At 33.4% G+C, this 13348-nt stretch overlaps 1 protein-coding gene across 4 annotated transcripts in view; it reads left to right on the top strand.

Annotated features, from left to right (window-relative positions):
- sdk2b (sidekick cell adhesion molecule 2b) overlaps positions 1-2411 on the top strand; it is a 79019-nt gene extending 76608 nt beyond the window's left edge. For 2 of the 4 annotated variants that reach the window (XM_028567587.1, XM_028567588.1), the window contains exons 44-45: positions 965-1021; positions 1548-2411. In XM_028567587.1, coding sequence (XP_028423388.1) covers positions 965-1021; positions 1548-2006 — 516 coding nt within the window. In that variant the 3' untranslated portion in view covers positions 2007-2411. The remainder of the gene's footprint in view (positions 1-964; positions 1022-1547) is intronic. The other 2 variants (XM_028567586.1, XM_028567589.1) reach the window with 1 other exon arrangement.
- Positions 2412-13348: the final 10937 nt, after the last annotated feature.

Raw genomic sequence — 13348 nt, 5'->3', positions numbered from 1 at the left:
TTCTTTTGTTTAGAACCAAAGAAGATTTAAAAAAAAAAAGGAAGATAATCAACAAAAGCATCGTCTGTTTGGACATTTATAAACTCTACTGACAACTAAAAAGGAAAAGTCTTTATTTAGGGGGTTGGCATGTGAGACTTGAACCATGTCGAAGGCTGAGGGAAATCTGAGCCTACTGCCATATGTATCACATATGTGCTGTACTTAAGAGCTGTGCTCTGGAGTGTATCCTTCTTGAGTGTGCCAACAGCCAGGTTTCTGTATAGGAAGATTGAACATGATAATATGAGGAGTGAAAAGAGCAAGAACCTTGAGACAAATTATCAGCACCATCTCTGCGGTGTTCTGTTCTGAAAAGAATAGGCCTTTGTTGCTTTACTTTTGTAATACACCTGATGCATACTCCAAACAGGCTTTAGCCTGAGCGACAATTTTGGCGAAGTCAGAAGTGCATTAGTTCTTTGTGGCCCGCTGATTAATCACAGGCTGGCTAGCCAATTGGCAGCTTGCTTTCAAGGCAATTAGTTGACCATAAGCGAGTGTTCAGTGATCACATTGCTTTTTGTTTGACTCATTGAATGTTACTTGACGTGAATACAATAGCGTTTCTAGGAGCAGCCAGCAGCAAGGTGGAGCGTTAGTGACAAGAATGTGCTGAGGATTATTGTCATTTCTATACTGATGGCTTGAAGGGAATTAAAACTGACTTAAAGAATAAAGGGGGTAAAAAAAAAATCTACTTCCGAACCAATTAACTCCCAAAATCACACTTTCTATGTTTGAGAATGCACTGCACAACCTATGTTGCTTTTTTATTTTATAGCTTTTCACATCTTTCACCCAGAATGGCACAGCGGACATATATGTTTAACATATGTATGATATTATCATCATCATGACTGGGCCATTTTAATCATTCTGTTATGGTGATGTACTGTAAAACCATTGTTTTGTTCACCCATAGGAGGCGCTGGTGTTTTCATATGGGACAGGTGGCCTACATACACTTCCACTGCATTTGGTGAGGTTCCTGTGGCTGCCTGCTTTGAATGTTTTTAGCCTGATAGGTGACTGGTTCCTATTGCTAGTCCCCATCCAATCCTCTCCCTCAGATTCCCATTACAGGTTTTATGTGGTACACTGCTACACAACACCTAACCTTGCTGGTGTGGTGTGGATACAAAGATCTTAGATCCTGATCATACTGATTAAGTCCTGAAGATAAATTGCTATTTTGTGTTGATGGTCCGTTAACAATGCACGCTTCAGTAACAAGTCATCCATTCCGTAACCATGCTTTGTCCGTTTTTGACCATTTTTGCGTCCTTGTGTTCTTGTGCTGTGTTGTAAATGTAAGTGTGTGCATGTGCGTGTTGTTTGACAGGGGTGATTGTGAATTGAAGACTTTGCACAGAATAATTCAATAACGTCATGTTCATTTACATTTATAGTCTCAGCATCTCTAACTGCTCCACATGGAAACACTACCGAGTCAGCCCATGCTAACTCCACGATAATATCTCTTCTTTATTTTCTTTTTTTCACAGGGCAGCGACAGTGAGTACGAGGTGGACCCTAACCGACAGAAGACCCACTCCTTTGTCAACCATTACATAAGCGACCCCACTTACTACAACTCCTGGCGCCGCCAACAGAAAGGCATATCCCGGGCACAGGCCTACAGCTACACTGAGTCCGAGTCGGGCGACCCGGATCACTGCGCCCCACCGCCACTGCCTCCTCTACCTCCACTGCCACCCCAGCTCAGTTCACCTAGCCCCCAGCCTCAGCAAGCCCAAGGCCAGCCTCAGGGCCCGCCTCAGTGCCCGCCCCAGGGCCCACCCCAGGGCCAGGGCAGCCTGTTCAGGCCCAAAGGTAGCCGGACTCCCACCCCCTCCCAGCAGAGCTCCAACCCCCCCAGCCAGCACAGCACCCTTTACAGGCCCCCCAGCAGCCTAGCCCCTGGCTCGCGGGCCCCAATCGCTGGCTTCTCCTCCTTTGTGTGAAAAATGCTGAAAAGGACATCAAAGTTTCTGGAAATATCTACCCAACTTGTGTTGAAGGAGAACACAGAAACGCGCAGTCAACTCAATCAAGTCATTTACTCCTTTCTTTCGCTCAATTAGTTTTCTTTTTTACATGTTCTTTTTCTTTAGTCAGCCTGGATACATGCGGAACAACACTATAGAGACTTTTTGGAGCACTTTTTTATTGTTTAATGTGTGGAAGTGTGCCAGTGTAGATTTCTCTCACCAGTTGATAAAATACTCTCTGCATCATCTGTTCATTTTTATTTTGCTATTTGAATTATTTGCATATTTCCTCCTTTATTTTGTTACTTTTCTTTGAACACAATCAAATGGTAATCTCTTTGATTCTGTACAAAGTCACAATAATCTTTAAAAATACACACAAACACACACGTAAATATAAATATCTATATATATATCTATATATAGATATATATCTATATATAGTAGATGTACCTAAAAGACAAAATCAAGTCAATGCAGAGTCTGCACTGATGGAGACTGAAATAACAATACGATGGAGCCATATTGTGGAAGTGAAAGGACAAGTGTTTGTTTGGACTGGATGAACTGGATGTAAAAACAACAAAAAAAGAGGAAGTGATAAAAGACAGACGTGGATGTGGAATAATGTGTCGGCCGGGAGAGATTTAAGCGGACATTGGCGAAACAATCATAGGTTTCCATGGAAACAGCTCTCTGGCCTAGAGCACACAAATACATCAATAAAACATGCAAATTGGCCACGGCGGGTCAAATGTCAATGACTGTGCCGTGCCTGAAGGATCTTGCAGATATATGAAATGAGTGTATATCTGTTAAAGTGAAAAGTGTTTAAGTCTTTTTGTGAGTGTGTTTCAGTGGATCAAAGATGCCTTGATAGAGAAACACGTATTTATGATATCAGGCACCAATTGTTACTGAACTGCTGACGGTGCCCTTGACTGCGGCATCCTTTTTGGCTGGCCTCGAGAGCCTTCTTTTAATCCTGACAGATGTGGGCTGTGAAATAATTTGCATTCACGACCCATATTTATTTCCACCCTTTGCTGGCTCGCATATACACAGTGTATCATTCTGCATATGTCTACTGAAATGCTTTGAAATTCAACCTGGACTGGGACAGGCACATATTGGCACAGCTGCTGGTTCTGCTAAAATGTTAAGAGTGAGATTTTGATAAGACACAAAGGTTGTTGTTTTGGGAACACTTTACTTACAGGTATCTACATAAGAGTGACATGACACTGTCATGAACACATCACACTGTCATGACACATGATCCCTAACCCTAACCCCAACCATAACGTGTCATGACAAAAAACGAATGACACTTACTAAAAGAAGCGTTATGTCGTAAACGTTTATGACTTGTTTATAATGTTTATGACACGTTCATGACAATGTCATGTCACTCTTATGTAGATACCTTCAAGTAAAGTGTAACTGTTGTTTTTTTCTTCCGGTTTCCTTCCCTGCTGGTATAGAGGGGCAAAGTTCCTCCCCTTCCGGTGGACCCCATGGGACCTTCTTTCGTTAAAAATATGTATACACGTACGGAGAGACAAATTATTTTTTCATCCCATTTGAATTGAGTCATGAATTACACGTATACTGGTCAATTTCAAAGATATTTTGCAGGTAAAGAAAGTCACAGTTTTTCGTAGGTTTGTCATACTACCACTTAGTTTTGTGCTGCTCGGCTCGCAAGCTATGTTTCACAGCACATGTGACATTACCTTACCTTACCAGCGAAGTTTTATCAGCAGAAAAGCGAAAGAACGAGCAGGACCTGTTGCTCGTGTGAGTAACATTACATCCCGGTATGAAACACAGGCATCGTAGCTTCAGAGAGACGTAACGAAAACTTTGGAGTGTGTAATCTTTTCTATTTACATATTTTCACAGTCTTATACTTCAACAGTTTTACGACAAACAGAATTATCTTTTAAATTGACGATCATCATACATGTAATCTATGGCTCAATTCCAACGGGATCAAATAATTATCTGTCTTGCGCCATTCATTACCTTACATGTTTTTTGGGGAAATAAGGCCCTATGGTGGTCCCCTGGAAGGGGGAGGGACTTTGCCTCTCTATAACTCTTCTCTGTCACTGCTCACAATCACAAGGCAGCAATGAGCCTGCGCCAAGAGATGATGTCATTGAATTGCCTCACCTCTTTCTCTTTCTGTAATCAACCACTCTGTACTATTGAGGTGTGACTGTATTGTCTCAAATGCTAATGCGCGTGTGTGCATGTGTATGTGTGCGTGTGATTACACTTCTTGTGCGTATGCTTTACAGATCATTCACTGTGTGTCTGGTTTTAAAGAGATTGTCATGCAGCATCTGTAAACCTGCCTGGAGTAACGCCACAGAGGGCTGGCACCGTCCAGCCGCCTGCCAGGCGGACTCATAACGCTATAGTGAAGACTCAGTGGTGTGTTCCTAGTTTTCATAGTTAAAAAAAACTGAAAAAAAAAATGTCATCTACTTCTTTTCTTCTTCTGTGGAGTGATTTCATTGTACGCAACAAAAGCTTATCATGCAGAATCTGAATGAATATATGATCACAGTACATTTCTGAAATAAATTATTTTTGAATGTTAGCAGTTCTGGTACTCAATTGAGATCTGTACAGGGTAGATGGGCGGAGGCGAGACATGAAAATGCTGATGGGAAAATTAAAATCATTGACTATTGTAACCTAGTCTAAAGCTACATTCAGACCAACAATATCTCTCAAAAATGCAATCTCCTCATTCATTTTATTGCGACCTCAGCAAAAATCCAAAAGATTCTTTTGCCACAACCCACATTTTACTGCAAACCCTCTCCTCACCACGATCCGCACTCTAACATAGTTAATGAAACTTAAACACGCCAATACACAGCAGCAGTTGGCTATTAACTAATGACAAGGAGAAATACAAGTTACCTGGCTGTAACTCCAGCTCTATAAGCACAGGTGTATAGCCCACCATCACTCTATACCAGTAGTAAATGAAAGAATGTAAACTATTTTCACTCTGCATGCATCTCTAATTATTATTTCCAGGTAAAGAGTGAACTTGTTAAATGTCTAATGTTGTAAAAAGTGAGATTTCCATGTCTTTATTGATTATAAAGCAGGTTGAGGTGCCTTATTAATACTGTGATAGTATCAAAACGGTCAATCCACAGAGATATGCACACAGCTTGTATTCAGAAACTGTGCCTTTAAACGAGCCATCAGGACTTCCGTACAGTTGTGAGGTCACAACTAACTATATATAGGTAGAAAGTGCAGCTGTAGTGCAGTTACAGTCATTTCCCGGCTGCAATGGCGAAGCGGTAGAAGCAGATGACCCGCAAACACTGACCAATCAAAGCAGACTTAGCTTTTTTGGGAGGGGCTCTTAAAGAGACAGGTGCTAACAAAAAAAAGGGTTTTAGGGTGAATACAGGTATATTCAGACAGACAGTATGAGAAAAATAGTGGGTTTTTGAACATCAAAGCATGTAAACATGTTTTAGTAGAAACCCAAAATAAGTATAAGTATGTATATAGTATAATATGAACCTGAAAATGAGCATGATATGGGACCTTTGAATACCCAGGGTATATGCCACGTCTCAAAAAGCTTTTCACCTTTAATGACATCATCATAACCTCAAAGAAAAACATGCAAAAAAGTGAGTACAAAATTCCAGCAATGCTTTGTTTACAAATGCATTCTTTAAGCACATATTAGGCAGGATCTGTCTATGGATAATTAGTTGATGAAATGCCACGTAACCTTAGTGTTACTCAAGGCAGCAATACATTGGATCAGTGTAGATGCTTTGAAATCCTCTTATCTGGTTACAAATGTCCCCTCAGGACTTTTTTTTATCCTGCTCCATTCTCCCTGATAACCACAATTAATTAGCCCATCACATGTTCCTTGGTCGACTAAACTGACTCAGTTGGCCCTTTAAACCTATCAGACTGCACATAAAGTGATACCTATATGTATTTAAGGCATAATCAATGTGTTGGAATTTGAACAAGTACCTGAACTAATTAATAGACACATACAGTATTTGCATGACAGAAGCAGATGTACATTGTCAGCTGGAGTTTGATGTTAATTGGATCACAGTCAACTTGATCCAGAGCTAACCTACTAAACACAGAGGCATGAGAAGAGAGGAGATTAGATGAGATAGGACAGAACAGGGAATTGGAACAAGCACGTCCAGAGCACTAATCCCTTTTTTGAAAACACATGGGAAATTTCCCTCCGACAGAAGAATCACAGACAGGAGGCATTTCACTTGCTAAAAAATTCATTTCCCTCTGTCTCTTTTTCACACTCTTTCCCCCAGGAAATGAATGACAGAAAAGAGTGAGCTGGTGGTCCCTGTTTAAAGGGAGCCCAATGTACTAAATAGCCCTGATTAGCTTTGAGAACACACATTTGAAATAACAAAGGACTCAGACATAAGGTGTAGTTCAAAGGAGTTTGAAACCCTGAATTTAATTGCCTCATTTGTGAACTTCACAGAGGGTGGTTTGGGGATTTGAAGAGGATATCCTTGCAGTTGGATAAAGGATACTAATTTGAGAAAGGAGATGTTCCCCGACTGCCATTCATGAATGCTTTTCTTTATGTACTGTTTGGTGGTTGCTTTAATTGGTTTCTGACTTAATGTGCATTATGGGAAAGAGCACAAAAATTGCTGCAGTCATTTTGGTGAGTCCCTTTGCCCAAGCCAACCTCACTCTCACTCTTGCAGTTTGGATGGACACTACTTTCCACAGTGTGTGGTTCAAGCAATATCTATTTAGGGATCTTAGGCAACTCCAAACTATGACATAAATTGCTGAAATTGTTGGATAAAGTCATATTCGTATTCATAATAAAAAATGTTATCGCTGTTGGTTTGTCCAGTTGACAGGTTTCCATTAGAAAGTCCCTCGTGTCCCAGTTTTCTTACTGTAGTCACTCCAGGCTGTATTCATTATATAACGTGTAACAGAAAGCCACACAAGTAAGCACAATTTGAATAAGGGGCCCGTTCCAGGGTAATGCGCCCTTAAAGTTTTTTGTTCTGTATACCCTCACTGAAGTTCTGAAGGACCCAAACAGAGCTTCCCATAAAACTCTGCATCACTAATTGGCCCATCATGTAATAATACCTGATGATACTTGCAGGTGGCAGAATAAGGCTTTAACAGACAGGTGGTAGCGTATCTAGTTCAAGTTCCCACCTGATCACACAGGCACAAGCACATTACTACAGGAACTGAATCTGTTATGCATCAAATGTTGTAAATGTGTGTGTGTGAAATGAAAGGCCCTTTTTAATGTAATCTGAGACATTGTCAAAAATAATTGGAGTAAAGTGCAAGTCTAATTACCTCCATGGCTATTATGAGTTAGTAAAAATATTAAATCAATGTGTTTGGACCTCTAATGTGCTACTTTGCTATACATTTGCTCTAATGCTACAAATCATACGTGGGAAGAACAATAATTTCTGCTGACTTTTATGGACTCAGACTGCACATTTCTAATATATAGTGAGTATTTTGAATAAATACATACATAGTAAAGTATGTTGAAAAAAGTTATAGAATAAGTCATAGTATTGTATGTTAAAAAAAGTAATAAGAATTCATAGTAATGTATTATGTCGAAAAAAGTAATAAAAAAAAGTCATAGTGAAATAAAAAATAAAAAATGTATGAAAAAATCATAGTATAATAATGTGGAAATTTTAATTCAGAGCAATCTTCACATAGATAAATAACTCAATGAGCAGCTGTTGTGCTACTTACCATGTCAAAAAAAAGTCATAAAAAAGTCATACTATAGTATGTCGAAAAAGGGAATAAAAAGGTCATAGTATAGTATGTCGAAAAAAGTCATTGTATAGTATGTCGAAAAAAGTCATTGTATAGTGTCTCCAAAAAAATCATAAAAGGTTTATAGTAAAGCATGTCAGAAAAAAGTCATGAAAAAGTCATAATATAGTATGTCCAAAAAAGTCATAGTATAGCATATTGTAAAAAGTGATAAAAAGGTCATAGTATAGCATGTCATGAAAAGTCATAAAAAAGTCGTACTATAGTATGTCGAAAAAAAATCATAAAAAAGTCATAGTATAGTATGTCCAAAAAAGTCATAAAAAAGTCATAGTATAGTATGTCGAAAAAAGTAATTAAAAAGTAATTGTATAGTATGTCCAAAATAGTTATAAAAAAGTCATAGTATAGTATGTCGAAAAAAGTAATTAAAGGTCATAGTATAGCATTTCGTGAAAAGTCATAAAAAAGTCATACTATAGTATGTCGAAAAAAAGTCATAAAAAAGTCATAGTATAGTGTGTCCAAAAAAGTCATAAAAAGTCATAGTATAGTATGTCGAAAAAAGTAATTAAAGGTCATAGTATAGCATGTCGTGAAAAGTCATAAAAAAGTCATACTATAGTATGTCGAAAAAAAGTCCTAAAAAAGTCATAGTATAGTATGTCGAAAAAAGTCATAAAAAGGTCATAGTATAGTATGTCGTGAAAAGTCATAAAAAGTCATTGTATAGTATGTTGAAAAAAGTAATAAAAAGGTCATAGTATAGTATGTGAAAAAAAGTCATAAAAAAGTCATAGTATAGTATGTTGAAAAATGGAATAAAAAGGTCATAGTATAGCATGTCAAAAAAAGTCATAAAAAAGTCATAGTATAGTATGTTGAAAAACAGAATAAAAAGGTCATAGTGTAGCATGTCAAAACAAAAGTCATAAAAAAGTCATAGTATGTCAAAAAAGTCACAAAAACAGTCATAGTATAGTATGTTGAAAAAAGTCATTGTATAGTGTGTCAAAAAAAATCATAAAAGGTTTATAGTAAAGCATGTCAGAAAAAAGTCATGAAAAAGTCATACTATAGTATGTCGAAAAAAAAGTCATAAAAAAGTCATAGTATAGTGTGTCCGAAAAAAAGTCATAAAAAAGTCATAGTATAGTATGTCGAAAAAAGTAATTAAAAGGTCATAGTATAGCATGTCGTGAAAAGTCATAAAAAGTCATACTATAGTATGTCGAAAAAAGTCATAAAAAGTCATAGTATAGTATGTCGAAAAAAGTCATATAAAGGTCATAGAATAGCATGTCAAAACAAAAGTCATAAAAAAGTCATAGTATGTCAAAAAAGTCACAAAAACAGTCATAGTATAGTATGTTGAAAAAAGTCATTGTATAGTGTGTCAAAAAAAATCATAAAAGGTTTATAGTAAAGCATGTCAGAAAAAAGTCATAAAAAGGTCATAGTATAGTATGTCGAAAAAAGTAATTAAAGGTCATAGTATAGCATGCCGTGAAAAGTCATAAAAAAGTCATACTATAGTATGTCAAAAAAGTCATAAAAAAGTCATAGTATAGTATGTCGAAAAAAGTCATAAAAAGGTCATAGTATAGTATGTCGTGAAAAGTCATAAAAAAGTCATAGTATAGTATGTCGAAAAATTGAATAAAAAGGTCATAGTATAGCATGTCAAAAAAAGTAATAAAAAAGTCATACTATAGTATGTCGAAAAAAACTAATTAAAAAGTCATAGCTTAGTATGTCGAAAAAAGTCATAAAAAGTATAATAATGTGAAAATTTTAATTCAGAACAATCTTCACATAGATAAATAACTCAATGAGCATCTGTTGTGCTACTTACCATGTCAAAAAAAAGTCATAAAAAAGTCATAATATAGTATGTCGAAAAACGGAATAAAAAGGTCATAGTATAGTATGTCGAAAAAAAGTCATAAAAAAGTCATAGTATAGTATGTCAAAACAAAAGTCATAAAAAATCATGTATAGTGTCTGAAAAAAAAGTCATAAAAAAGTCATAGTATAGTATGTTGAAAAAAGTCATAAAAAAGTCATAGTATAGTATGTCAAAAAAAGTCATAAAAAGTCATAGTATAGTATGTTGAAAAAAGTCATAAAAAGTCATAGTATAGTATGTCGAAAAAAAGTCAAAAAAAGTCATAGTATAAAAAAAAAGTCAAAAAAGTATAGTATAGTATGTCAAAAAAAGTCATAAAAAAAGTCATAGTATAGTATGTCCAAAAAAGTCATAAAAAGTCATAGTATAGTATGTCGAAAAAAAAGTCATAAAAAGTCATAGTATAGTATGTTGAAAAAAGTCATAAAAAGTCATAGTATAGTATGTCGAAAAAAAGTCATAAAAGTCATAGTATAGTATGTAGAAAAAAGTAATAAAAAGTCATAGTATAGTATGTTGAAAAAAGTCATAAAAAGTCATAGTATAGTATGTTGAAAAAAGTCATAAAAGTCATAGTATAGTATGTTGAAAAAAAGTCATAAAAAGTCATAGTATAGTATGTCGAAAAAAAGTCATAAAAAGTCATAGTATAGTATGTTGAAAAAAGTCATAAAAAGTCATAGTATAGTATGTATCGAAAAAGTCATAAAAAAGTCATAGTATAAAATGTCATAGTATAGTCATATGTCATAGTAAAAGTCATAAAAAGTCATAAAAAGTCATAGTATAAAATGTCAAAAAAAAGTCATAGTATAGTATGTCAAAAAAAAAATCATAAAAAGTCATAGTATAGTATGTTGAAAAAAGTCATAAAAAAGTCATAGTATAGTATGTCGAAAAGTGAAAAAAAAAGTCATAGTTAAAAGTCATAGTATAGTCATGTATAGTATCAAAAAAAAGTCATAAAAAGTCATAGTATAGTATGTTGAAAAAGTCATCAAAAAAAGTCATAGTATAGTATTGAAAAAAAAGTCATAAAAAGTCATAGTATAGTATGTGTGAAAAAAGTCATAAAAAAAAGTCATAGTATAGTATGTTGAAAAAAAGTCATAAAAAAGTCATAGTATAGTATGTTGAAAAAAATAAAAAATATAATGTTGAAAAAAGTCATAAAAAGTCATAGTAGTATGTCAAAAAAAAAGTCATAAAAAGTCATAGTATAGTATGTCAAAAAAAAGTCATAAAAAGTCATAGTATAGTATGTCGAAAAAAGTCATAAAAAAGTCATAGTATAGTATGATAAAAAAGTCATAAAAAGTCATAGTATAGTAGTATGTGAAAAAAAGTCATAAAAAGTCATAGTATAGTATGTATGAAAAAAAAGTCATAAAAAGTCATAGTATAGTATGTTGAAAAAAGTCATAAAAAGTCATAGTATAGTATGTTGAAAAAAAGTCATAAAAAGTCATAGTATAGTATGTTGAAAAAGTCAAAAAAAGTCATAGTATAGTATCGAAAAAAAAAAGTCATAAAAAGTCATAGTATAGTATGTTGAAAAAAAGTCATAAAAAGTCATAGTATAGTATGTCGAAAAAAAGTCATAAAAAGTCATAGTATAGTATGTCGAAAAAAGTCATAAAAAAGTCATAGTATAGTATGTTGAAAAAAAGTCATAAAAAGTCATAGTATAGTATGTGAAAAAAAAAGTCATAAAAAGTCATAGTATAGTATGTCGAAAAAAAAGTCATAAAAAGTCATAGTATAGCATGTCAAAAAAAAGTCATCAAAAAAGTCATAGTATAGTATGTCGAAAAAAGTCATAAAAAGTCATAGTATAGTATGTCGAAAAAGTCAAAAAAGTCATAGTATAGTAAAAAAAGTAAAAAGTCATAGTATAGTAGTAGAAAAAAAAAGTCATAAAAAGTCATAGTATAGTATGTCGAAAAAAGTCATAAAAAGTCATAGTATAGTATGTGAAAAAAGTCATAAAAAGTCATAGTATAGTATATATAAAAAAAAGTCATAAAAAAAGTATAGTATGTTGAAAAAAAGTCATAAAAAGTCATAGTATAGTATGTCGAAAAAAGTCATAAAAAGTCATAGTATAGTATGTTCAAAAAAAGTCATAAAAAGTCATAGTATAGTATGTTGAAAAAAGTCATAAAAAAGTCATAGTATAGTATGTCAAAAAAAGTCATAAAAAGTCATAGTATAGTATGTTGAAAAAAAGTCAAAAAAAAAAGTCATAGTATAGTATCAAAAAAAGTCATAAAAAGTCATAGTATAGTATGTCAAAAAAAGTCATAAAAAAGTCATAGTATAGTATGTTAAAAAAAGTCATAAAAAGTCATAGTATAGTATGTTGAAAAAAAGTCATAAAAAGTCATAGTATAGTATGTGAAAAAAGTCAAAAAGTCATAGTATAGTGTGAAAAAAAAAAGTCATAAAAAGTCATAAAATAGTATAGTATGTGAAAAAAAGTCATAAAAAGTCATAGTATAGTATGTCAAAAAAAAGTCATAAAAAGTCATAGTATAGTATGTGAAAAAAAGTCATAAAAAGTCATAGTATAGTATAGTATGTCAAAAAAAGTCATAAAAAGTCATAGTATAGTATTGAAAAAAGTCATAAAAAGTCATAGTATAGTATGTCGAAAAAAGTCATAAAAAGTCATAGTATAGTATGTCGAAAAAAAGTCATAAAAGTCATAGTATAGTATGTAGAAAAAAGTCATAAAAAGTCATAGTATAGTATGTCGAAAAAAGTCATAAAAAGTCATAGTATAGTATGTTGAAAAAAGTCATAAAAAAGTCATAGTATAGTATGTGAAAAAAAGTCATAAAAAGTCATAGTATAGTATGAAAAAAAAAGTCATAAAAGTCATAGTATAGTATGTGAAAAAAGTCATAAAAAGTCATAGTATAGTATGTGAAAAAAAAAAGTCATAAAAAGTCATAGTATAGTATGTCAAAAAAAGTCATAAAAGTCATAGTATCATGTGAAAAAGTCATAAAAAATCATAGTATGTGTGTGAAAAAAAGTCATAAAAAGTATATAGTATAAAAATGTTGAAAAAAGTCATAGTAAGTCATTGAAAAAGTCATAAAAAGTCAAAAGTATGTTGAAAGTCATAAAAAGTCATAGTATAGTATGTTGAAAAAAGTCATAAAAGTCATAGTATAGTATGTTGAAAAAAGTCATAAAAAGTCATAGTATAGTATGTCGAAAAAAAGTCATAAAAAGTCATAGTATAGTATGTTGAAAAAAAAGTCATAAAAAGTCATAGTATAGTATGTTGAAAAAAGTCATAAAAAGTCATAGTATAGTATGTATGAAAAAAAGTCATCAAAAAAAGTCATAGTATAGTATGTGAAAAAAAAGTCATAAAAAGTCATAGTATAGTATGTTGAAAAAAAGTCATAAAAAGTCATAGTATAGTATGATGAAAAAAGTCATAAAAAGTCATAGTATAGTATGTTGAAAAGTCATAAAAAAGTCATAGTATAGTATGTCAAAAAAAGTCATAAAAAGTCATAGTATAGTATGTCGAAAAGTCATAAAAATCATAAAA

Source organism: Perca flavescens, chromosome 21, assembly GCF_004354835.1.
Source record: "Perca flavescens isolate YP-PL-M2 chromosome 21, PFLA_1.0, whole genome shotgun sequence".
Taxonomy (NCBI): domain Eukaryota; kingdom Metazoa; phylum Chordata; class Actinopteri; order Perciformes; family Percidae; genus Perca; species Perca flavescens.
This window is presented reverse-complemented; position numbering and strand designations above follow the sequence as displayed.